The 24309-nt window shown below is 41.2% G+C and overlaps 1 protein-coding gene across 1 annotated transcript in view; it reads left to right on the top strand.

Annotated features, from left to right (window-relative positions):
• Positions 1-19593, top strand: part of WIPF1 (WAS/WASL interacting protein family member 1) — a 37259-nt gene extending 17666 nt beyond the window's left edge. Inside the window, exons 4-8 of the mRNA XM_081095628.1 lie at positions 4443-4634; positions 7142-7879; positions 11713-11922; positions 12892-13005; positions 16578-19593. Coding sequence (XP_080951754.1) covers positions 4443-4634; positions 7142-7879; positions 11713-11922; positions 12892-13005; positions 16578-16633 — 1310 coding nt within the window. The 3' untranslated portion in view covers positions 16634-19593. The remainder of the gene's footprint in view (positions 1-4442; positions 4635-7141; positions 7880-11712; positions 11923-12891; positions 13006-16577) is intronic.
• The last annotated feature ends 4716 nt before the right edge of the window (positions 19594-24309 follow it).

Here is a 24309-nt window from a genome sequence, read left to right on the forward strand (position 1 = left end):
CTGTAAAAGTGTTTTGTTGCCTGCAATGTGAAACTCAAGTGTAAGATATGATGTTAGGAGCTTGGAGAAAGAGGAAATGAGATCACAACTTTGCTTATATACCCATTCTAAGTCTGAGATATTTTCTGGAACAAGGCAGGGTGTGTATACACAAACAAGTACCCACCACACAGGGCTGCTTATTAACATTTACAACAAAATGCAAAATTATACATGACTAGAACCTATGGATAGTTACTAATCAGGCCTTGAGACTATCTCCTCACACTCCTACATGTTTCCACTGCCAGCCAGATGTCTCCTGAATTCATACTAGACCACAGGGCCCATTTGGACTCAATGGAAAATAGACAAGTAAATAATGATGCAGGATTTTAGCCAAGTGAAGGATAAGAAGGGCTTAGGAGGAATTTCTAAGAAAGGTGCCTCATAAGAGAAGGAGAAGGAGAATTAGATGAGACCACTGGTGTAGGAGGTAAATGGCAAAGAGGAAAGCCAAGACAAAGGCTTTTGAATGTTGGTGGTGCAAATAAGAATGCACCATAACCCCAAAAAGGAACTGTGAGGTCTTTGACTCTTGATACAGTTTTACCTCCAGATCAAAACTGATGTGGTTAATGTATAATCAATCCCTTTGTTCTCCTGATCCATGTTACAAGATTCTCCCAAGGGGAATCCCAGCACAGTCACTTCTATAAAGGGAGCCTTGGTCCAACAACCATCAAGTCATGATGCCTGGTGTGGGGCCAAAGGCCAACCTCTAGGACAGAGCCCAGTGGTTCTCTCCTCCATGAGTGGGAGGCTAGGCTCCAGAGAGGTGGATGTGAGTTCCCCAGATGTTGAAGGAGACTGGACATTCTAGGACCTAGTCCTGAATCCACTAGTGGAAACTCATTATATTCTATAAGCTCCACTTATCCTCCCATTAAATGGAAATAAATGTTAGTTCTTCCTCCCAGCTGCTCACTTTGCTTGGTGGACACAAAATACAGCCCAATGCATGCCCTTGTTATCCATGCAATTACTTGGCCACCAAGACTATTGTCACAAGCTCTTTGCAAGTGACAAAGTCCATCTATGGTTTTGAATTTTTTTGCAGGTGAAACCTCCCTGGGCTCTATATCAAAATGTTATCATGGTTATGCATGTTATAACTCTTAAAGTCCTGCAGTTTAATTACTAACAAAGTGACCTGTGCCAGTTAGCTATCTTCAACTGCTTTAGCTTCTCTACGGAAAGATACACTAATGGATGGTATCTGATAGTGTATTGATCTCTTTGAATGTTTAATACCATTTAAAGGTATCCTATGTAAATGTAATATTCCAAATTGTATCATTCATTAATGAATAATATTTGAATGACAAGGGCATTATTAATATTACTAGAGTCCCAGTGCATGAATTAGTGCACAGTCGGGTCCCTCCTGGCTGATCGGGGCCATCTCGCCCAGTCCCAATTGGGGACTGCTGTTGGGAGGGACCGCAGGAGGTTGTCTGTGGGAGTGTACTGACCACCAGGGGGCAGCTCCTGCATTGAGCATCTTCCCCCTGGTGGTCAGTGCGCATCATAGCTACTGGCTGGTCGTCCCATCATAACAGTTGCTTAGGCTTTTATATATATAGATTGACAATATTATTGCTACAGAGTCAACAAAGACATGCTAAAACTATTCCAGAAAGAAGAAAACACAAATGAATAAAACTAGAACTCAGGAAGCAGATAATTAAGAGATTCAAAGCAGATTTTTTTTTTAAATCAAGGATGCTAAGATGAAGTTATATGCTAAATCATTTAGAAATCTTAAATTTATGTTCTAAGAAAAACATAAATTTACTAAAACTTACTCATGAAGCCTCAGTGAGCAAGGAAAGAGTTAAAAGCATTATCAATTACTTTCCCTCTAAATAAATTTAGAGCCAGATGATTTTTATCAATAAATTATTTCAGATTTTAAGTGATAGCTAATTCAATGCTGTATAAATTATTCACTCCCAAATACAGGAAGAGATGGAAAGCCCTCTGATAGGTGTAATGAGACTGGCATGATCCTAATATCACAATTTGACAAAGGCAGCATATAAACAAAAAGAAAACTATATATTAGTGTTCCAGTGGACCTGTGGCAATGTCTGGAGGCATTTTTAGTTGCCACAACTTGGTGAGGGAGGAGTTCCTACTGACATCTAGTGGGTATAGGTCAGGGATGCTGTAAATATTCTATAGAGAACAAGACAACCATTCACAGAAAGAATTACCAGACCAAAATGTCAGTTGTTCCAAGGGTAAGAAACACTATTATAGATGGACCACTTATGATCATAGATGAGAGGGTACTAATGGAAAAAACACACAACAAAAAATCTAATTCAATATGTGTAGTAAAAGAATAATTCATCAACATCAGGGCTTACCTCATTTTTAATGTTAGAAAATCAATAAATGCATCATATCAAATAAGAAAAACCATATAACTTTGAAACATTAGAGGCATTCTCATTAAAATCAAAATGTTTTCCTTTAGCAACATTAATAATTTACATTGTTATGGAAGTTCAGTCATCAAAGTTATTACTTATATAAAACAGAAATAAGATAAGATACACAACTGTTAGAAAAGAAGGGGGGGAAACCTTTATTATCTGCAAACCATTTGTCTACTAGAAAATCCAAGGTAATTTTTGGGTAAATTTTAATTTAATAAGAACAAAGTTGTTTATAGATATCAAATGAAATTTCATGATGCTAATAATGACCAATCACAAATGTTAGTAGAAAAAACAATTTTTATAATTTTAACAAACAAAAATGTATTTGAAGTAACCCTAACAAGAAGCCTGTGTGACTCATATCAAGAAAATTACAGCCCTAACTGGTTTGGCTCAATGGATAGAGTGTCAGCCTGCAGACTGAAGGGTCCCAGGTTCGATTCCAGTCAAGGGCACCAAAAAAAAAAAAAAAAAAGAAAGAAAATTACAAAACTTTACTGGATAAATCAGTAGACACAGAAAATAAACGGTGTTTCTGTCCAGCCTCCCAGATTATTTTGTAAATCTCATATAATACTCATCAAAGACTCACCACAGTTTTTTAGGGTAGAACTTTAAACAATGTTTAACCTCATAAAACATACATACATAAATTATTTTTTTAATTAATTTCAGAGAGGAAGGGAGAGGGAGAGAGACAGAGAAACATCAATGATGAGAGAGAATCATTGATTGGCTGCCTCCTGCACGTCCCACATTGGGGATTGAGCCCACAACCCAGGCACGTGCCCCAACCAGGAATCGAACCGTGACCTTCTGGTCCATAGGTTGATGCTCAGCCATTGAGTCACACTGACCAGGTCATACATAAGAGACAATTTTATTTTGCTTGTTAAGTAATGAGAGGTGATGTTATCAATATGATGGTATCAGTTCAAAGGAGATAGGCAGATAGACGCTGACATTAATTTACAAATAGGTGAAAAATGGATCAATATCAGTTGCCTTCCTCTGAACACACCAATTTGCATTCTATGGACTAATATTATTTGTATTATTGTTCTACAGTTTAGAGTTGTAAAATAGCTCAAAGACAATGGGAAATAACACAGAAGGCTAGACTTAGTAATCTTTTTCTTCTTCATTTGTCCATTTCAAAAGCTTTCACTATTTTTTGAAAATAAATACAAAATAAAATATTTGCACTGTCTCAAATTGCAAAGAATTTTTAAATGTGAAAGCCTACCTTTGGGCTTAATGATACTAAAAAATTAAAATCAACCTAAAAGACCATCAAATAAGTAGATAGTTAAATAAACTACAATACAATCATGTTTTAAAACACAATGCATTCCTTTAAATTTATCTTTTTAAAGAATATTTAATGACATGGGAAATGCTAACAATAAAGTGTTAAGCAAAAAAAGCAGGCTAAAAACTGTCCAGTGAATGTTGGTCTTAATTTTAAGAAAAAAATAATAAAAATGAAAAGATACTGGCGGGGGGAAGGGGTGGGGGGAAATATGCCAAAACACTAGGTATTTCCAAGTAGTAAAATTATGAAATATTTTTTATTCTTTTTATTTTTACAATTTCCTTTTTTCTCACCTTTTGATTGCATCTCCCCCTCCCTTGAGACTTTATTTATTTGAAGATCCTTTTATTTGCCGAATAGATATTAATTCATATGGCAGCTAGCCAAATGGGAGGCCTGGGGTCAGTCACCACCTATGTCCATTCTTTCACCGGGCCTGTGACTGCCCAGGAGTGGAAGGAACCCCTCCTTTTCTGATGAGGGCGGGGTAAATCCTTACAATCCTGCTTTTTAATCAGATTCCAGTTGTCTACCATAGGCCCAGGTTTTGTTGTTACTGTGTACTTGGTCCAGGACTGGTGAAGGAGACTGGTAGTGCTTCCAGATCTGTGTAGAGACTGTGTTTTCTTCCTCTGCAGAACCTAAAGGAGCCGGAGCTGGTGGCGGCGGTGGCTTTGGTGGAGGCGGCGGATTTGGCGGAGGAGGTGGCGGCGGAGGTGGCGGCAGTGGCAGCGGTGGCGGAAACTTTGGAGGGGGTGGACCACCCGGTTTGGGGGGACTGTTCCAGGCTGGCATGCCCAAGCTGAGATCCACGGCCAACAGGGACAATGGTAAAGCGTTTCCTTCTCTCTCGGTCCCTGAAGACCAGGTTTGGTGGTTTGGAGGCTTGGCGTCCCCGCTACGGCACCGCGCCCTTTAAAACATTCTGGATTGCTTGAAATGTTAACTCCAAGAGACTCTGTGGAGCATCTTTTTTAAATTAAATCGGTATCAGACGTGTCCTTGGGGTAGCTTGTACTTTTTTCTAAAGGGTGAGCTAGAGAGGGAAGAAAAGGAAGGAACAAATGGAACTTGCCGCCCTGGAAACTGCCCAGTGACCTGGCAAATTCCGCTTTCTTTGTGGGCAGCCTGACCCAGCTGTCTAGCATAGTCAATACTTGAGAGCCACATTTCTCACACGCTATGGAGCGTGTCATACGGAACATAATTACAGATCTCACTAAGTCTGAAAGGTGTTTTGCTGACAGACACTCGGCGTTTCAGGGCCAGTGATTCTAAGTCTTCCCTGCAGGGAGCCAGGGAAACGCGTCCTTCAGGGTTGTGTGTGGACCCGCTGGCAGAGGGGGAGCTTAACCTGGCTGAGCCCAAGTGAAAACCTCACAGAGCACGAGGCGCTCTCCTGACCATAGCAGGAGCTCAAGAAATTATATCATAAAACTTTCTTTTTTCATGTTTACTGTTAGAAGAATTTTATCTCTAATTTTGTGAACTTTCAAAATGTCCACTGGGGAAAGTATGAAATTCCCACATTGGTCTGAAGATAAAGTCACTGAATCCTCAGTGACTATTTTAGCACTGGATGGCAAACTCTAGAAAGAGACTCAATAATATGAGAGAGTCTATCTTGCCAGACCTGCATTGAAACTGAAATTTAAAACCGACCGGAAGGATTTTAGGTAGCTGATAAATGCATACATTTAGTACTTTTTTTAAAAGGTGAAGAAATTAAGGCAAGAGACAACTGGAAGTAAAATAATAAAATGAAGGTGGAATTTAAGTTGGTCCATAAAAGGGTATACCAGAAGTATATATGTTCATAGTATACTATCCACGTAATGGATCCTATCCATGTAATGTAGGAGCTGCAGCTTTAATCTGAACTTGGAAGATATAACTTATTACAAGTTGGCGACATAAAAATATACCACACAGTCAAGGACACTACATCTTCTTTTAGTACTAAAGTTGAAACAAAATTCTGGAGTTCACATTACTCCGCTGTCTAAATCCCTCCCAATGCCTGTCATTGTGCTTGGACAGAATCTGAACTCTTTTCGGCCTACGGGGCTCTTTTCGACCAGGCTCCTGATGGCTCTCAGACCCCATTTCCTAGGGTTCTCTTTCCTCCATGCTCACTGTGGGCCAGGCACACGGGCCGTGGTTTTTGGTTTTTCATTTGAAGTTCATTCCCCTCTCGGGGGCTTTGTACCTGCTAGTCCACTGCCTCCTGTGCTAGCTGCATCTTTCTATGGCTGGACTCAGCTCGAATGTCACATCCTGAGAAGAGCTACCCAGCCATCCCAGCATCCCCAGGCACTTCATCTCATCGGCCTGTTTTAGTTTCTTTTTAGTACTTGTAATTTTCTGTGTTTGCTGGTCTGTTGTCTGTCTCCCCCCAAAAAGAATGTAAACTATAAAAGAGAGGATCTTTTCTATTTTGCTTACTCCTCTGTCTCTAGCATCTAGAATAGTGGCTGACATACAGCAGGTGCTCAGCAAATATTTAGTGCAGCACTTGGCTGTACTGGTAGTTTTCAGGCTAACCAATTTTTTATTCTAGGGTGGTGGTTTGAATTTTTCTATAACCTTGGTTCCCCCTTTCTTTGTTGAACTAGTTTAATATTAATTGTGTAATAGGGTTTTCCTGTCCTGCCAATATTGAAGTGGAATTGACCCAGTAGGAAAAAAGTTGTATAGTTGTTTACTTCTTTGCAGATTAAGACCATTCACTGGTATTAACTTTTTCAATTCAACTTTGACAGTTTTTTTTTCTTAGTTCCTTCTTATTTCTATCATAACTTTCCCATTCTATTTTTCTACCTTCTCTTGGGAGTTTCTCTTCAAAGAGACTAGGTAACCCTTCTCCTATGAAGATTTATACTGAGATAACTAATTTCTTCACCTGAAATGGCTAAGTTATTTTTCTAAGCCTACGAAGTACCAGGGCAAGGAGGCAGGGATGGTGACGGGAGAAAAGGAAATCATGAGCAGAAGTCCCATGCGCCACACCGTCCCGTTCTCGTCCTCTGTGAGGAAGGGGGTCTCTCCAGAGCTCTTGGCAGCTCCCTCCTGGCTCCTGCCCACGCGTAAGGCAGGAGGTCTCCCCAAAGGCCTGTGGAGAGCGGCGGCTGTCGAGCCTCCGGCCGGAGGGAATGGGAGAGCCGTGCTCTGTTCCTCTTCCTCCAGGAAAGGCCACACCAAACCCGACTTCAATAGCAGTTACCTGTATCCTGTAGCATCTGGGAAAGGATGTCCAGCTGCCGGGAATCTGCTCTAGTTCCTGGTTTCTTTTAAGGCTCCTAATCTTCTAACTGAATTTGCCCCCCTCCTTCTTCAGATTCCGGAGGAAGCCGACCCCCGATTTTGCCACCAGGAGCAAGAGCCACGTCTGCCAAGCCGTTCTCACCGCCCGGCGGCCCGGGGCGGTTCCCGGTGCCGGCTCCGGGCCACAGGAGCGGGCCCCCGGAGCCCCAGAGGAACCGCATGCCTCCGCCGCGGCCCGACGTGGGCTCCAAGCCCGAGAGCGCGGCCCCTCCGGTGCCCAACACGCCCAGACCCGTCCAGTCCAGTCTGCACAACCGCGGGGCGCCCCGGCAGCCCGGCCCCGGGCCCACGCCGCCGCCTTTCCTTGGAAACCGAGGCGCTGCTTTTGGAGGAGGCTCCGTCCGCCAGACCCCCTCGGCCTTCGCCAATCGGCCGCCCTTGCCCCCGACCCCGAGCCGGGCCTTGGAGGACAAGCCCCCTCCGCCGCCGCCGCCGATGGGCAGCCGGCCCTCCCTCCACCGGGAAGCCGGCCCGCCGCCGCCCCCGCAGAACAGCAAGCCCCCGGTGCCGTCCACGCCGCGGCCGTCCGCCCTGGCGCAGGCGCCCCCGCCGCCGCCGCCCTGCAGGCCCGGCCCGGCCCACCCGCCTCCGGGGTCCAGCGGCGGCGACGAGATCCCGAGGCTCCCGCAGCGGAACCTGTCCCTCAGCTCGTCCGCACCTCCCCTGCCTTCGCCTGGGCGCTCGGGGCCTCTGCCTCCCCCGCCCAGTGAGCGGCCCCCGCCCCCCGTGAGGGACCCGCCGGGCCGATCAGGTATGGCGAGGCGTGGGGTGGGTGGTCTCCCCGAAGCCCAGCCTGCACACGTCACTCCTGATAGGGGCTGAACGGAGTCCGGCTGAAAGCCCGCGGAACCCGTGGGCTGCTTGCATCTTACCTCTGTGATTGCATCTTGGCCGCGTGCAAGCCTGAGGGAAGCGGGGCTGATAGCTGTTTCTGTCCGTGTTTTAGAGATGAGACCGAGGAAGCAAGAAAGTGAGAGGATCACAAACTAGTTCATACCAAAGAGGCTAGAACTCTTTTCTTTTTTCAATATATTTTTATTGATTTCAGAGAGGAAGGAGAGGGAGAGATAGAAACATCAATGATGAGAGAGAATCACTGATCGGCTGCCTCCTGCACGCCCCCGCACTGGGGACCGAGCTTGCAACCTGGGCATGTGCCCTTGACCCGGAATCCAACCGGTGACCTCGGTTCCTGGGTCGATGCTCAACCGCTGAGCTACACCTGTCTGGGCGATGCTAGAACTCTTTCATCTCACCGCTCTGCAGCCCGGCCTCCCTGAAGTGGTTTCAGATGCCCTAATTTGGGAGATAAATTCCCGTCTCCTGCAGCAGGGCCCGTTATTCCAACAAGAAGGGCAATTATTTAAGAGGGAATGAACTTCTGCACTTCTCTTTATCTGTCAAGCTTTCCGGCCGCTTCCCTGCATAGTAAAGACAAATGTTAGGGCCCGTTTGGCTGTTGGCTCACATCTCCGGCACACAGAGCCCTTGGAGAATCAGATAAAGGCATAGGCCTGCACTTGACAGAAATGCTCATAAGCATAAACTCGAGCTACGCACGGTAGTTCACGGGCTGGAGGACCTGCTGAAGCACATCTGTGGCCCCTGCCTAGGGCTGAGAACATGAATCTGAGGGAGTAGCTTTCAGAGTATGAAATGAAGTGTGAGGATTACCAGCATCATACTCCCTCCGCTAATTATAATCGGTGCTTTTTTGTTTTGCATCAGTTATTGATAGAATCAGGGGAACTATCTACTTTTAAAATTTAACCTTATACAGGCAAGATGTTTGGAAATGGGGCATTTTTTTCCCCTCTCTGCAAAGTTAACGGACCTTTGACCCTGTGACCTCGGGAACCTAATAAACACCATTTTTTAAACCGTGGCCCCAAACTTGACCATATACTGCAATCACCTGGGGAGCTTTAAAAAGCACGATGCCTGGGCCCCTTCCCCGGGGCTTCTGGTTTTGGTGGTCTGGGTTGCAGACGGGGCATCAGGATACTGGGATTGCAATGTCCCAGTGACTAATGTGCAGGAAAGTTCGAAAACCACTCCTTCAAACCGCCCTTCCACGGAGAGTCCATTCCAAACATACAAATTTACTAATCCGTTCAATCCAGTCCCTAGACATTGTGGCATCTCATTAAGTAGTCTGCAGTGAATTAACAAGAACACGTAGTCAGATGAATGAAACACAGTGTCTTCTTTTTATCCAAAAGCTATGGATTTCCCCCAAAGTGGTTGAGAAGCTGATTGCATGGCTCTACCAAATAGATGAATCAACAGATTAAATCTCCCCCAAAATAGGGTAGACACATATAACATTTATTGTTCAATTACATAAGTCAGATCTGTTTATTATAGAAAATTAAAATCATCTATAATCCTACCACCACCACCATCTAAAAATAACCATAACAGTTTTTAAAAATTATTTCAGTCTTTTAAAATATATATATATGTTTATAAAATTAGTATCATACTACATATATTGTTTGGTATTAATTTGCTTTTTTTTAAAAATATATTTTATTGATTTTTTACAGAGAGGAAGGGAGAGAGATAGAGAGCTAGAAACATTGATGAGAGAGAAACATTGATCAGCTGCCTCCTGCACATCTCCTACTGGGGATGTGCCCGCAACCCAGGTACATGCCCTTGACCGGAATCAAACCTGGGACCCTTCAGTCTGCAGGCTGACGCTCTATATCCACTGAGCCAAACCAGTTTCGGCTAATTTGCTTTTTATTTAACAATATTTCATTAACATTTCCTAATATGATACAATCTGACTTTTAATGACTGCATAATATTAAATCCTACAAAATACCTTGATTATTTAATCCCTCACTTGGTCATATAGGCCATCTCCAGATTTTTGCTGTTGCAGATAATGCAGGAATATATTCTTGTAACCAAATATTTGTGCACATCTCTATGTATTTCCTTGGAATGAATTTCTAGAAATGGAATGTCTAGGTCAATGGGTGTGCACAGTAAACTATGGATTTCATAGGTACTGCCAAATTGGCCTCTAGAAAATTCCTACCAGTTTACATCCCCACAAGGAACATATGGGAGATCGAGGGCCACCTGGATTTTGAGAGGTGGCTTAGCTTCACTGTTAGGAGAATAGGCTTTCAAATTTGACAGATTTGTAGTCAAATTCTGGTTCTTCTCATTAGCCTCCTGACTTGGTCTTTTTAACTTTCAACACCTCATCTGCTGTCTCTGCCTTTCAGGGCTGTTATAAAACTCAAACGAGATTAAGTGTATATCGTGGTTATTTCCCAACATAAATGACCACTTTTGTTATTATGCTGTCAGTGGGAAATAGAAATGTTTCCTATTATACTTGCCCAGGGTGAGAGACCGACCAGGGCAGGGCATGCCTCCTGCCTTCATCAAGTGTCTGAGCCAAGACTTCAGGCAGGGATGTCTGCGATGGACGAGTCGTTCCTCTGTAGGTCCTCTGATTGGATTCCGAATATGCAGTTAATAAGAGATACTTACATTTATAGCACTAAGATGTGTGTTACATAAAACGTCAGCATCGGACAAGTGGAGCACACTGCTGAAGATCAGGAGTCACTAAGGTCATTTTGGTTTACAGGAAATGCTTAAGTTCTTCTTTTTGTTTATTTTACTCACGACCCAAACAGCCTCTGCACTTGGAGGATGGAAGAGGCAAGATAGGTTCCTTTTTATTATCAAAAAGAATGTACTGTGTTATTTTCCTAGGAACTTAAAGTTTTCTAATTCTACCATACCACTGCATTTTTTAAAAGTGGTTTCAAATACTTATGTAGTGCTTTTTATTTGTTTTTTTGACTAAGTATTCCTGGCAACAGTGCTGTGGGAAAGGTAACTATTTGGTGTTCTTTGTAAATAGGAAATCAAGCTCCGTAGGCAAGCAGCCTGCTCAGGGTCAGGGTCCTGCACCAGCATTTCTAGCCATGCACACTGATGAGCTGTTTGTCACTCCCTGCATTATTCGCCCCGAGAAAGAGGAAGAACCAAGAAGGAACTTCTATTCTCAGGATGACTAACATTGGGTTTCCTGACCCACTTCTGTCTGGAAAGAGATTGTGTGCCCGTGGAATTAGCAATAACACTGTGCATTTAAAGAACTTAACCCATCTGAAGATCTAAAATAAATTCATAGCTATCTTATTCTTCATTTAAAATCCTCTTTTAATACAGCGTTTATTTAATAAGTATATTGCAGTAATTAGTTCAAGGGCTACTTAAAATATTAAAATGTGTTTTAAGTATGTATACGATTGCCTGTATAAACAGATTATCACCTGTTGTCAACTGTATCATCTCCAATCTCAATACTCACAGCCAAAACAGCCACTTAGCTATCAATATGCACTCATTCCACATCTGTGTATACATATGTGCATTTCTGAGTTTATATGTGCCTACTCCTTGCTTGGCTAAATCTCCTAAGAAGTGTCCACCATTTCTCCATGTTCTCTAGTAAAGGGCCTGTATCCATCAGGCACACAATAACTGCACCTTGGTGATGGAGAATGTAAGGTATGGCCCTAAATGTTGGTTTTTCTTTTACTCCAGGCCCTCTCCCACCTCCTCCTCCAATAAACAGAAATGGCAGCACATCTCGGGCCCTGCCGGCCACCCCACAGTTGCCGTCCAGAGGAGTAGACAGTCCCAGGAGTGGGCCCCGGCCCCCCCCTCCTCCAGACAGGCCTGGTGCTGGGGTGCCTCCCCCACCTCCACCATCAACATCAATTAGAAACGGCTTCCAAGACTCTTCATGTGAAGGTGAGGTGTGGTCCCAGCTTCTTGGAATCCTACAAGCTGTAGAGCAGCGGCGGAATGGGAGATTTGTATTTGGGTGTGTGTTTGCATTAACATTTCTTGTTTGCATGACCCTCACTGTCATCACGCTGCACTGCTCTATCTAACCCAGTGATTTTCAACCTTCTTCATCCCATGACACACATAAACTAATTACTAAAACTCTGAGGCACAGCAAAAAACGTATTTTTTTCCAATCTGACAAGAAAAATAGGTTTAATTGTGATTCATTCACACTCGATGGCTATTATTGTGTTTGCTGTTGTCATTTTTTAATTTGACAATCTAAGGGAAAAGAGGTCAGTGCCCCTGACCAAATAGTCAGGTATTGCATATTTTAAAAATTCTTGTTGCACAGCAGTTGAAAATCACTATTCTAACCATTTTAGGGCCCACCATGATTTCAAATCAAAAATAGTGATCCACCTCCACTTTCTGAAAAGTCAGGTCATTTTTGCGCTTCCTTGTTTGAGTCATATTTGTTAACTTTCCAGCGATACCAGAATTCTGAAAAGAACCATTTGTAAATTAGCTTCTTATTACCTCCCTTTCTAAACAGTTTGCTGTAGGGAAGAGGCCCAGTGACCTGAGGTATTAAGCAGCTTCCCTCTTCCTCTGTTATCAGAGGGTCCCAGGCATTCCTCCCACTGGTGGGAGGAATAGTTAAGAGAGGTGTCCCAAGCCTTGGCCCCCAGCTCCTGAGCATCGCTCTACTTAAAATCCCTTGGATCTCGCTTTGGTTTGATTGGCAGACCCATATATTTTATTCATGTGCAATGTCAGTGACATTTCTAGTACTTCCAGCTTTTCTCTAAACTTCTGGACGTAAGACTAGAAGCAATCTCTTCAGTTCTATTTCATCCTGTGCTTTACATGACATATTTTCAGGGCAGATTGCCTGTTCTGAAGGCGCTGTTTGTTTCTCTCCCTCAGATGAGTGGGAAAGCAGATTCAACTTCCATCCGATTTCTGACTTGCCACCTCCAGAGCCATATGTGCCAACAACCAAAAGTTATCCCAGTAAATTGGCAAGAAGTGAAAGCCGGAGTGAGTATTTCTGCAAGGGCTTTTGGTGACTTCCTACTCTAATTGATAAAACTCTGGTTTATATACAATTGCGGGGTGCATAGAAAATCCAGGCCTATTGCCTGGAGTGGGAGACTTCAGAGAAGTCACTTCTGGGTTTGATGCCATCTAAATTCTGGTAAACTCCCCTTCTGCACATGATGGGAAAATGGAGATAATCCAGAATGCATATGAGAAACAATTATTTTAATGTGTCATCACAAGCCCAAAACACTGTTGGGTTGCTAGTAGATCAAATTGTATTATTTTGCTTGTTTAGACAATTGCCCCCATTTTGATCTTCCTAAGATGGCACAAATAAAACCATCTTCTTTCTATTCCTGTTAGTTTTGATACAAGCAAAATGTCTTAATTATAACAAAAACTTACTGAAATGGCCTTGATCTTTTTAAATATATTATAATTATAGCTTTATAGAATATTACATGAAAAATTTAAGTGTACCCATAATCTCTCCACATATTTTCATTTACCAGGTTCTCATCTAATTTTTATCCATCTAATAATTCTGATTAATTTATATGGTTGTAGTTAGAGAGTGAAGTTTTTGGTAGTGGGGTTTATATAACATTGTTTAGTAGACACTTTCCTATTTTATCACATGGTTTTTATGATACAAGTTTCCATCAAGTCCGCATATAATAATTTAGTTTACCATTATTGGATACTTAGGTTGCTTCTGTTTTGTTTGGTTTTTTTGCTAATATATGTAATACTACCATAAGAAGTGACTCACTTTTCCACCATTGGGGGGAAATGTGAACAAGAAGAGGAAACAAAAAACTAAAATTTTACAACGAATGTATAGAACTGACAAAGAATTAGCGTAAAATATACATATATCACTGATGAGACTCAGACCTGTGACAGGCTTAGCTTCAGAACCAAACTCCCAAAGCAGAAATGTGTGGAGAAAAAGCATCTGAACATGTCAGATAACCGTCACAATGTCCCTAAAATGTTCTCTCTCTCTCTCTCTCTCTCTCTCTCTCTCTCTCTCTCTCTCTCTCTCTCTCACACACACACACACACACACACACACTCCCCTTGCCCTCACTCCCTGGCTGAGCTCCTTACACATACGCAGAGCCTGCTGACTCTTAGCACAGAGTTCTTAATATTTAGTTGATTCCCAGCCTTAGAGCAGATTAGTATCAACTGAAGTTAAGGTTGGTTAGAAGCAAAATCACTGACTTCAGGGAGAAGTGGTAGGTGGCAAAGGAGGAGATAGGGACACAGAATTGTGCTATATATTAGAGCACAGGACAACACTAGATGTCTCTGTTGGGTTATCAAAGATAGGTCAAATTGTGCTTTGTGCCTGTGCTAAAGAATTCAAAGAATTAGAAAATATTTTAGGAAAATTTTCATGAACAAATAGAAGTAAACAGAATATTGCTGCTTAAAAGGAGAAGTTTAATTCCTGGGGAAAATCATTTATGTGGAATAGTGCATTCCTAGACGATGCCTAATAAAAGAGGTATAGTTATAATAAAAATTATCATGCAAGAGTTGGTGGTTAAAATTTTGGGTGAAAAATGATTCTTCACATGGGACAAATTTCTTTGAGCTCTCCGTGTTTGTATATGCATGTTTGTAGTGTGTGTGTGCAGTGTGTGTGTTTATGTCGTAAGAGGGGCTTCTATCTGGTAAGAATACAGCCTACTTTTCTTCCCTCTTGGGCACTAATAAATGAATTCACTTTAAGGAGTTGTTCACATAGACTAAATATGTTAATACACACACACACACAGGTGGGCAAAAGTAGGTTACTATGGTAAAAGACATGTAGGTTATGGTTATTAGAATTGCTTTAGTAAATCAAAAGAATGTCTCAGTGGCACAGTGCACTTACTTTGCCTACGTGTGTGTGTGTGTGTGTGTGTGTTTTAACTTACCTTTATGTTGAAAGTATTACAGATTACATATATTAAGTCAGTTACAGAACCATCTTCCCCAGCCCCTCTAGATTTTTTATTTAATAGCTGTTCACATTCCCTTCCCCACCCTCCTGTCTTTAAGACTTTATGAAATTTGAAGACGGGAACTATGTCCTGCTCACTGTTGTATCTTCCTGGAGTGGCACAGAGCCTGGAACATGGTAGACACTTAAAAATATTTCTTGCCGAAACCGGTTTGGCTCAGTGGATAGAGCGTCGGCCTGCGGACTGAAAGGTCCCAGGTTCGATTCCGGTCAAGGGCATGTACCTGGGTTGCGGGCATATCCCCAGTAGGAGATGTGCAGGAGGCAGCTGATCGATGTTTCTCTCTCATCGATGTTTCTAACTATCTCTCTCCCTTCCTCTCTGTAAAAAATCAATAAAATATATTAAAAAAAAATATTTCTTAAATTGGTGGATTAATTTCCACTGCTTCCCCAAACCTCTTTTTGTAGATTTACTTTAAATTTCTAGCATTATACATTTTAATATTTTTATACTGATAAAGAATCATCTCTCTAAAAAACATATAAAGTACTATCAAATGGTTTTATTCTGCTCCTGCTACCTTGGCCTCCAGGCCCACAGCCTGGGAGGGCACCCAGACGGCCCTGAGCAGTGCCACCTAGTTCAAGCTCTGCACAAGGCCGGCCCTTGTTTTGCTAACCCTGTGGTATAGCAGTTGACAATCAAGGCCCCATGACAGATGGCTGGTGTAAAACCAGATGTCTTTCCTCAGATGCCTGTCCAAGAAAAGACTTGGTTGGGATAGTAAGAGGAACAAGCAAGACAATGGGATGCCACTGTTTTCCTCTGACTCCTGTCCTTGCTCAGAGACTTGGTTCTATCGCAGAAATCCCTAACAGGGCTACTAGGATCATTGCTGAGATGCCTGCTGAGGAATCTGCTGGTGCCAGCTCACCTGAGTCTCAGAGCAGTGGCCTCAGCAGGCACATTCAATTGCCATGTGCCCCTGGTAGACATGCTTAAGCATCTGAGCACCTGGCCCTATGCCTAACAACAGTAAGATCCTCAGACAAATGTGTGTGGGACAAAAGAACTTCAAATATTGTAAATGGCTTAAACCTGGATAGCTTACAAATATGCATAGAATGCAGTGTGTCAATAATTACATGTGTAAAGAGTAATGACTTTGAAAGATGTTCAAAATGACTACAGATGACCTAATTTTTGGAAGACAAAAAGGAACTGTTCATATATAGAAAATATATAAATAATGTTATCTCTGGGTGGTGCAAACATGGGTGAATCTTTTGCTTTGTTTTTACTTATCTATTTTTTCTAAACCTATAATAAATGCATACTACGTTTGGGATAAGAAGCAACTTTTTAAATTTTCTTAACTTTATGCAAGTACTCGGTAGCCAGTGGTGGGTCATCCTTAGTAATGTTTGTTCAGATCCTTACTTGCTTCTTCCCATCCCCTCTCACTTCTCATCCACCTGTGCCAGTTATTTCCATCCCTGGTTAGGGTGTATGGTTGTGAATACCTTTGCACACATCCTTGAATTTCTACAGTGAGAACATAAGCTTTCTAACCAAAATTTATATTTTGTCTATTTTTTCATCAAGGTGGATCCAACCGAAGAGAAAGGGGTGCCCCACCCCTTCCTCCCATCCCAAGGTGATCCTAGCCTGCTCTTCTCCACCCGAGCCCAAGAGCTACTTCTGTTGTTGCTATCAAGAGATGCACACCCTCCTCCCCTTGTCTTCCTTGTCCCTTTCATACTGGGAGTAGGGAAGAAGGGAGGGTGATGTGGGAATATGTGTGTGGGGGGTGGGAATGCAATGAATGCACCTAGATTTTTATATTGTGTATATCCTCAAAGCTATTGCTTGCTTCAGCTACAGCCCACCAGTGCTGACTGCCTGGGTTCAACTAGCTTTTATGGCAAGTAGGCAGAGATGAACTGTGTCCCAGCTTTCAACCAACCAGATTCAAACATTCACTGCATGTTTGCTACAGATAACGTTAAAGTCCCTGAGAGCTGCTTGCTTCCATGCCATTTTTGCGTGCTTGGCCTCCTGTCTGTTTCCATGAACCACAGACCACCTACACAAGTTGCTGAGCAAGGGTGCACATGACATTTTTGCGGTTATAGATTATAATCTTTGGCAGCCTGAGGCAGGCTCTAGGACAGACTGTCCAATAGAAATACAGTGTGAGCCACATATACAATTTAAATATTTCTAGTAGCCACAATAAAAAAAGGAAAATAAAAAGGTGAAATTAATTTTAATATATTTTTATCCAAAAATATCATTTTTACCTGCAATTAAAATAACAATTATTAATGAGATATTGTACATTATTTTTTTTTGTACTAATGCTTCAAAATCTGGTTTTGTGTTTTACACTTAAAGCGCATCCCTACCTGGACTAGTCACAGTTCAAGGACTCAGTGACCACATATGGCAGTGGCTGCCATATTGGACAATGCAGGTCTAGAAGACAGAGGCTAGCACAAATACCTCCTGTTTAAAAAAATAATGCACAATGACGTTTAGCAATTCAAGAGGTCACTAAAAATAAAGTTAGGACCCAACACCTTGCCTGGCAGACAGCTTGACCTTAGATTGTGCTCCCTTATTTTCCTTCTTCCCTTAGTATCTGTGTACAAGTGTTGCTTCACAGTCCCAAGGTCAGAAATTACTCTAATAGGGTTTACAGTTACGTGGAATAAAGCCATTGCAAGGAAACTGAAAGCCTGTTGGGGCTTCTGGGCTCAGAACCAGCTGGCTGGAGAGTATCTGTCAGCTGGACTTCTGCCTTGCCCATTGGAAGAGGCCGCCCAGCTTGCTCCTCAGGCGGGGAGGTTTGTAGGCTCAGTAGTGGGAGTGGGGAGGGGGTAGTCAGGGAAAGGTAGCAAATCAGAAACTCAGAAGAAGGGATCAGATTTGGCTTGATGAGCAAACTCTAAAAATCTAAATCTGATGCTTATGGGGTTGAGAGAAAGAGATTGCTACTGGAAATCAGAGGGAATTTGCTTTGAAACTATCCAAATGCAGCTATGCAAATACAGCTCCCGAAGGGACCTTAGGGAAGAGCCAGCCTTGCCTTTTTTTGTATGATTTTGTTTACAGACTTTACTGGGATTTTTAATCTAGCTACAGAGTTGGGGAAAAAATGTCCATTTAGTTATTTTATAACAGTTGATTATGTTTGAAATTACCATTACCTGTTTTTCAAAAGCACATGGTCACAAATGTATATGTATATCTACCTAAAGTTTGTATCATGGTTTCAGTGTATTGTTCATCTGTGACTGAGAGATGCTAACAAGAAATCAATCCAAAGAAAATTTTGAAAGAAGCATTCCTATTTATAGAAGAAATAACTGTTTCATTTATATAAAAGCAAAAGAACTTAGAGTTCTATTAAATGGGATGTCTAAATAATTATGATGTTGCCCATTTGAATATACTGTATTTTTATAACTTTTCTTGCCAAAGTCCTGGGCTTAGTACATTAGAGAACTTGGGTCCCTCCCTCCTCTACCTTTAATTTGTCTTTCAGGCACTTGGGGTCCTTTACCCAAAGAATCAAGAAATATAAAGGTATAACAAGCTTGGCAAAGTATTTCCCCAAAAAATGGTATTGCTCATATTTTGGTAATATAGCAGCATCGTTTTATTTGGGATTCTTTGATCAGGTATCATTCTTGAATCTATAGTTGATTAAAACTCCTATGAGAAAGCCTAATGACTCACTTCAGAAAAGAGGCCTTGCTAGCAAATATGGCAGAGGAAAGTGTGACCCAAAGAAAGGGGGTCTGGATTTTGTACAGGGAAGTACGAATAGCCAATTTCCTTGTATATCTCAACTTTGCAGGTACCATCCTAAAGTCTGAAACAGGGTCACAACTCAAAGTTACTATTCACCCAGGAGGGAGATGTTTTAGAATGTTTTTTAAGTGAATGTTTCATGAATACACTTACATTCTTGCTTTGAAAGTTAGCAACCTAATTGCATCCAAAACTCTGAATAAGTTCTATGCTAAAACTTTCAACTATGGTAAATCACAAAAATGAATAATTTTCTTCCCTGAAATCAGAGCTTACATGTGTTTTTCCATAAAATTTCCAGGTAATGTATTCAAGATGCAATATAGTATTTTAACATTCACACATCATTTTATATTGAAATGTATTACAGTATTAAAATTCAGTGTTCGGTATTTATTTCACTATGCATTTTATTTAGTAAAAGCCTAGAAAGTGTTTAATCCAATGGTGCCTTACTTTGTGATTGGAAAGAAATCAACTTTTTATGTCTAAGTAGCGGGTTATTTGCATATTTGTAACAAATGGTTAGGCCTTTATATTTTAACTTGTAATACCAATTGTGTTATCTTAGTAAGATATGGGATGGGATAATTGTTAAAGTGCCCCGAATTTTTGGTAAGAAATTAATTTTCCCCTGTTTATAGTCAGGGACTGTAAAGAAAGAAAAAAACATTTTTCATACCACTGCACTATGTAAACAAACACATTTTGGTATCTAAGTCATGGGGATAGTTTAAATGGGACAGAGTCTATCCAAGACATCTGTGTCTTTGTAAGTTAACCACCAAATAAATAAAAGCAGAATGATATGAGTGTCAACTGGTGGTTTTTATTTAAGTATTGTCTATGTAAATGTAAACAAAAAAGCCAGTGTCTGTTTTCTGTTTTATACTCTGGTAAAGAAAGACATTCTCAAAAAAAAAAAAAAGAAGAAGAAAAGTTCTCTATAAGTAAGTAAATATTCATCGCATCCACTTTCTAATACCTTGTTTTTCCTGAGAACCTGTCTCTTCATCAAAATCTTTTGTCTTTATTTGAGGCAGATGCTTCTACTCTGTGGTAAAGATGGATGGTAGAAGCAATGGAAGATGAAATTACAAAGACTATCACTGACATTGATAAATATAGGAAAGGTCAATGGGAATTTAGGAGGCCTTCCCTCAGAAGACAGGACCAGATTTGGGTGGATGGGCAAAACTCTAAAATTCTAAATCTGATGCTCATGGGGTTGAGAGAAAGAGAATGCTACTGGAAATCAGAGGGAATTTGTTTTGAAACTATCCAAATGCAGCTATGCAAATACAGCTCCTGAAGGGACCTTAGGGAATAGCCAGCCTTGCCTTTTTTTGTGTGATTTTAAATTAACAGCTGTGTATGTAGGTGTGCCTGTGTACGTATCTCAGTATACTATAATAGTTAAGAGATTAGGAAGACCTGGCTCCATCTCCTACTTAACTTCTCTAAGCCTCAGTTTCCTTATGTAGAAAGTGAGCTATCTTACAGCATTAATAAGTGCACTAAATGATAACGCACTCACCCTGACTTCTCTGAGTGCTCAATAAATGGTAGCCACTATTAGTATGAACTGAAAACAAATATTTATATAATGATCTCAAACTAACTAGAACCAAATTGACTAGAAGGGGATTTACTAGTGTACTTTTAAAGGAAAGCAGTAAGAGCAGAAAAATCATCCCTATCAGAAATGCCAACAACCTCCAGATGAAAGTCACCTCAGGTGCTGTCAGCCCCTTACACTTCACAGGCTGGGAAACGAAAATTCATGTTACTTCAGTTCTCAAAGGAATTAGTAGATTCAATTGGAAATCATAGAAATTGAGACTTGGAAAGAGCCTTATAGAAGGACAGGCTTGGCATTTATGACCCACAGTGGAACACTTTAAAGTGGAAAGGATGCTAATAATCGTTGCCTTGGCACCACAGATATAAGCCAGGGCTGCCCTGGCAAATGGCGCCATGTGGTCACCCCGTTCAGAGGTCATCTAGTCCAACTCTGTGGCCTTACAGTTGGGTAAATTAAGGTCCCAAATCACATACTAATAGGCAAGCAGTATGGCCCTTCATCATAACACATTCAGTTCTTTATAATCCTTCCTATCACTTGCTAAAGTCTGTTTCACGTGTCTTTCACATTTACTGGAAAGAAGGACAAATGATAAGTTACAGAGTCAGAATGAGTCGTGGGCACATGAACCTGGATCCGAATCCCGGCTCTGCCACTGGTCCCTGAAAGGCCACGGAAAGGTATTTAAGCCCCCTGAACTCTAGCCCCCTCAACTGCAAAATGGTTACAAAGCTTAAATGAATGTACAAAATATCTGGCACATGTCAGGCACTCAGTGAGAGTTAGTTCCATTCCATTTCCTAATCCTTCTGCCATCGATCCTAGGCCATATTCAGTAAAAAATTTTCATTGCATTCAAAGGAGTCTGATAAAATGTAATTGCAGAATTCTTAGGGAAACAAGTCTGGATATTATTAGACAATGAGCTGAAATTTGGCTTAAATCTTCACTAGGACGATGCCTGCCAGAACACCTGGAATATCCATCATGGACTTCACAAAAATGTGTTTTAGTTATGAGGAACTCCCACTTTTTTCCTGTTTGCTGTCTTTCTTAGCAAGTTAGTAAGTTAAAGGTCACCTGTAAGAATGCTATCTATTTCCGATAGGTCCTAGGTCCCTGAAACAAACAGCAGCAGATAATTGGGAAAACCTTAATTCTATGGAGCTATTGTATTCTGAGATTCATTTTTACATTTATTCATTCAAATCATCAACAAACACTGACTTCGATTTAAGCAAAGATACACATTCTACAACAGGAAAGTACTAGTCCTGGAACCAAGGGTGTATATTTAAATTCTAGATCCAATGAGAACTTTAGCCAGTAGGCACAACCCCACCCTATCGCTGATTCTGGAATGTTCCTAACAACTGACACAAGGCTCTTGGGTTGGCTGTGTGCATGAAAGGGAATTGCCTTGGTCTTAAGGCTTGGAACAAAGGCATGGATAGGTCCCAAATGAGGCCACCATGGAATAAATGGGAAAACATCAAACACAGTAACGAAAACACAATTTTATACCATTGACACTCTATCTAATTTACTTATCTAGAAGACAACACTTCCATATTGTCCTTATTCTTCATCTAGCCGCCACCAATTATTGATTACCTACAATGTACGACAAACTGTGCTAAGATCTTTGCAAATATCAATGCCTGTGTTACTGTTGAGCTTTGTGACTTTACACGTGGAGAAATCAAAGCCTGAGTGGATTAGAAATCCTCAAGCCACTTGCCTTGAATAGATCCGGAATTCAAACTCAAGGTTGAGTAAATAAATTTGAATGGTGAGTCGTAATATCATTGTCAACTTTTCATATCCAGCTTAAAAACATATTGACACTTTATAAAAGCAGGACATTTTAGTAAGGCAAAACAAGGAAAAGACCTAATCTTAGAATGAAACACAGTAGGCTCCATTGAACACATACAGCTTCACAGAAAACTCACTGTGCATTGTCCTTATTTTCCTCATTGAGCTACGGACTGGCTCTAGTCCTGCACCTGCGTTTACCACCCGGGACACATTGCCTCTTGTAAGTGATTGAACGTCTTTCAGTTCTTTGGTTCTTCACAGCTTGAGGGGTGGTCGTAATTTCTACCTTGAGGTTTTTAAAGCAATGTTATATACCTGCACTTCTCAGCTCATCTAATCAGATACATGCTACCTTTTAAGTGATCTCGAGGGAGCCAGTAAAATTCAGACATCATTCCTAGAAGTGGTATTACTGGGTCAAATGGCAGTTCCATTTTTAAATTTTTGAGGAAACGCCATACTGTTTTCCACAGTGGCTGCACCAGTCTGCATTCCCACCAGCAGTGAAGAAGGGTTCCTTTTACTCCGCATCGTCTCCAGCACTTGTCATTTGTTGATGACAGCCATTCTGACAGGTGTGAGGTGGTACCTCATTGTTGTTTTAATTTGCATCTCTCGGATGATTAGTGACTTTGAGCATGTTTTCATGTGTCTCTTGGCTTTCTGAATGTCCTCTTTCAAAAAGTGTCTATTTGGATCCTTTGCCCAAAACAGAAACATCAATAAGAAAGGATATATGCACCCCTATGTTCATAGCAGCACAATTTACAATAGCTTAGATTTGGAAACAGCATAAATGCCCATCAGCAGATGAGTGGATTAGAAAACTGTGTTACATCTACACAATGGAATACTACACTGCTATAAAAAAAAAATTTAAAAAAAGGAATTCTTACCATTTGCAGCAGCATGGATGGAACTGAGAGCATTATGCTAAGTGAAATAAGCCAGGCAGTGAAAGAAAAATACCACATGGTCTCACTCATTTATGGATAATAAAGAACATTATAACCTTATGAACAAAAAGATAGATACAGAGGCAGAGAAGCATCGAACAGACTGTCAAATTACAGCGGGAAGGCTGGGGAGTGTTGGGGGGTGGGGGTAAGAGATCAATCGAAGGACTTATATGCATGCATATAAGCATAACCAGTGGACACAAGACACTGTGGGGGGGGGGGGAGGGTAAGGGCATGTGCCGGGAGTAGGGGAGGCCGGGGGAAGGTCAATGGGGAAAAAAGGAGACATATGTACTACTATTTGTAATACTTTAAACAAGAAAATAAAATTTAAAAAAAAATTCAGACATCATTTCATTAAACACTTGCAGACTTCTGAAAGACCCCATCTCAGAATCAAACTGCAATGGGAATAGTTAATTTGTTCCTCTGTGTATCTCCCTTCATTATCTATGGATTACTTCTTCCATTCATATTATAAGTTTTTAGTATTTAATTTATTGATTACTCTTCTTGAAGTTGGAGAAGTGATGTGGCTCTTTTAAATTCCAAATAATAGGATTTGCCTTTCCATAACAGCGAGAAATAAAGTTTGTGTTCTTTGCCTCAGACAACCTAGCACTCATTCACAGGAGAAATTTGGGTTAGACATACTCAAAACAACTGAAATAAGTGGTTCTACAAGTTTAAAGTGTTTTCACATGTACTGCCACATTTTTACTCCATAGCAGCCTGTGAAAGAGAAACAAACCAATCTCCGATGTTACAAATGCTGGGCTCTGTCCCTGAGAGATGACGAGACTCACAGCCGGTGGGGGAAAGGAGCCAAAACTAAGCTCTTTATGACTATTTCAATCACCCTCTTCGAATTGTATTTTTACCCTATTATCTTTATTCATTTGACAAGTATTACTAAAGCACCTTCTCAATAATGAGAAGGCCCAGAGTAAGCAATGCTGAATATACAAAGGTCAGTATATCACATAATCCCTGTGTTTCAGAGAGCTTACAGTCTTTGGAGGGACTGAGGCAAATACACAAATAACTCTAGAACAAGGCATAATATATGTGCTATTCCAAAGCTTGAAATAATGCATTACAACGATCCAAAGCAGATACAACTCCTATGAAATTGGCTGAACTTTACCATGTC

Source organism: Myotis nattereri (genome assembly GCF_964212035.1).
Source record: "Myotis nattereri genome assembly, chromosome: 7".
Lineage (NCBI taxonomy): Eukaryota > Metazoa > Chordata > Mammalia > Chiroptera > Vespertilionidae > Myotis > Myotis nattereri.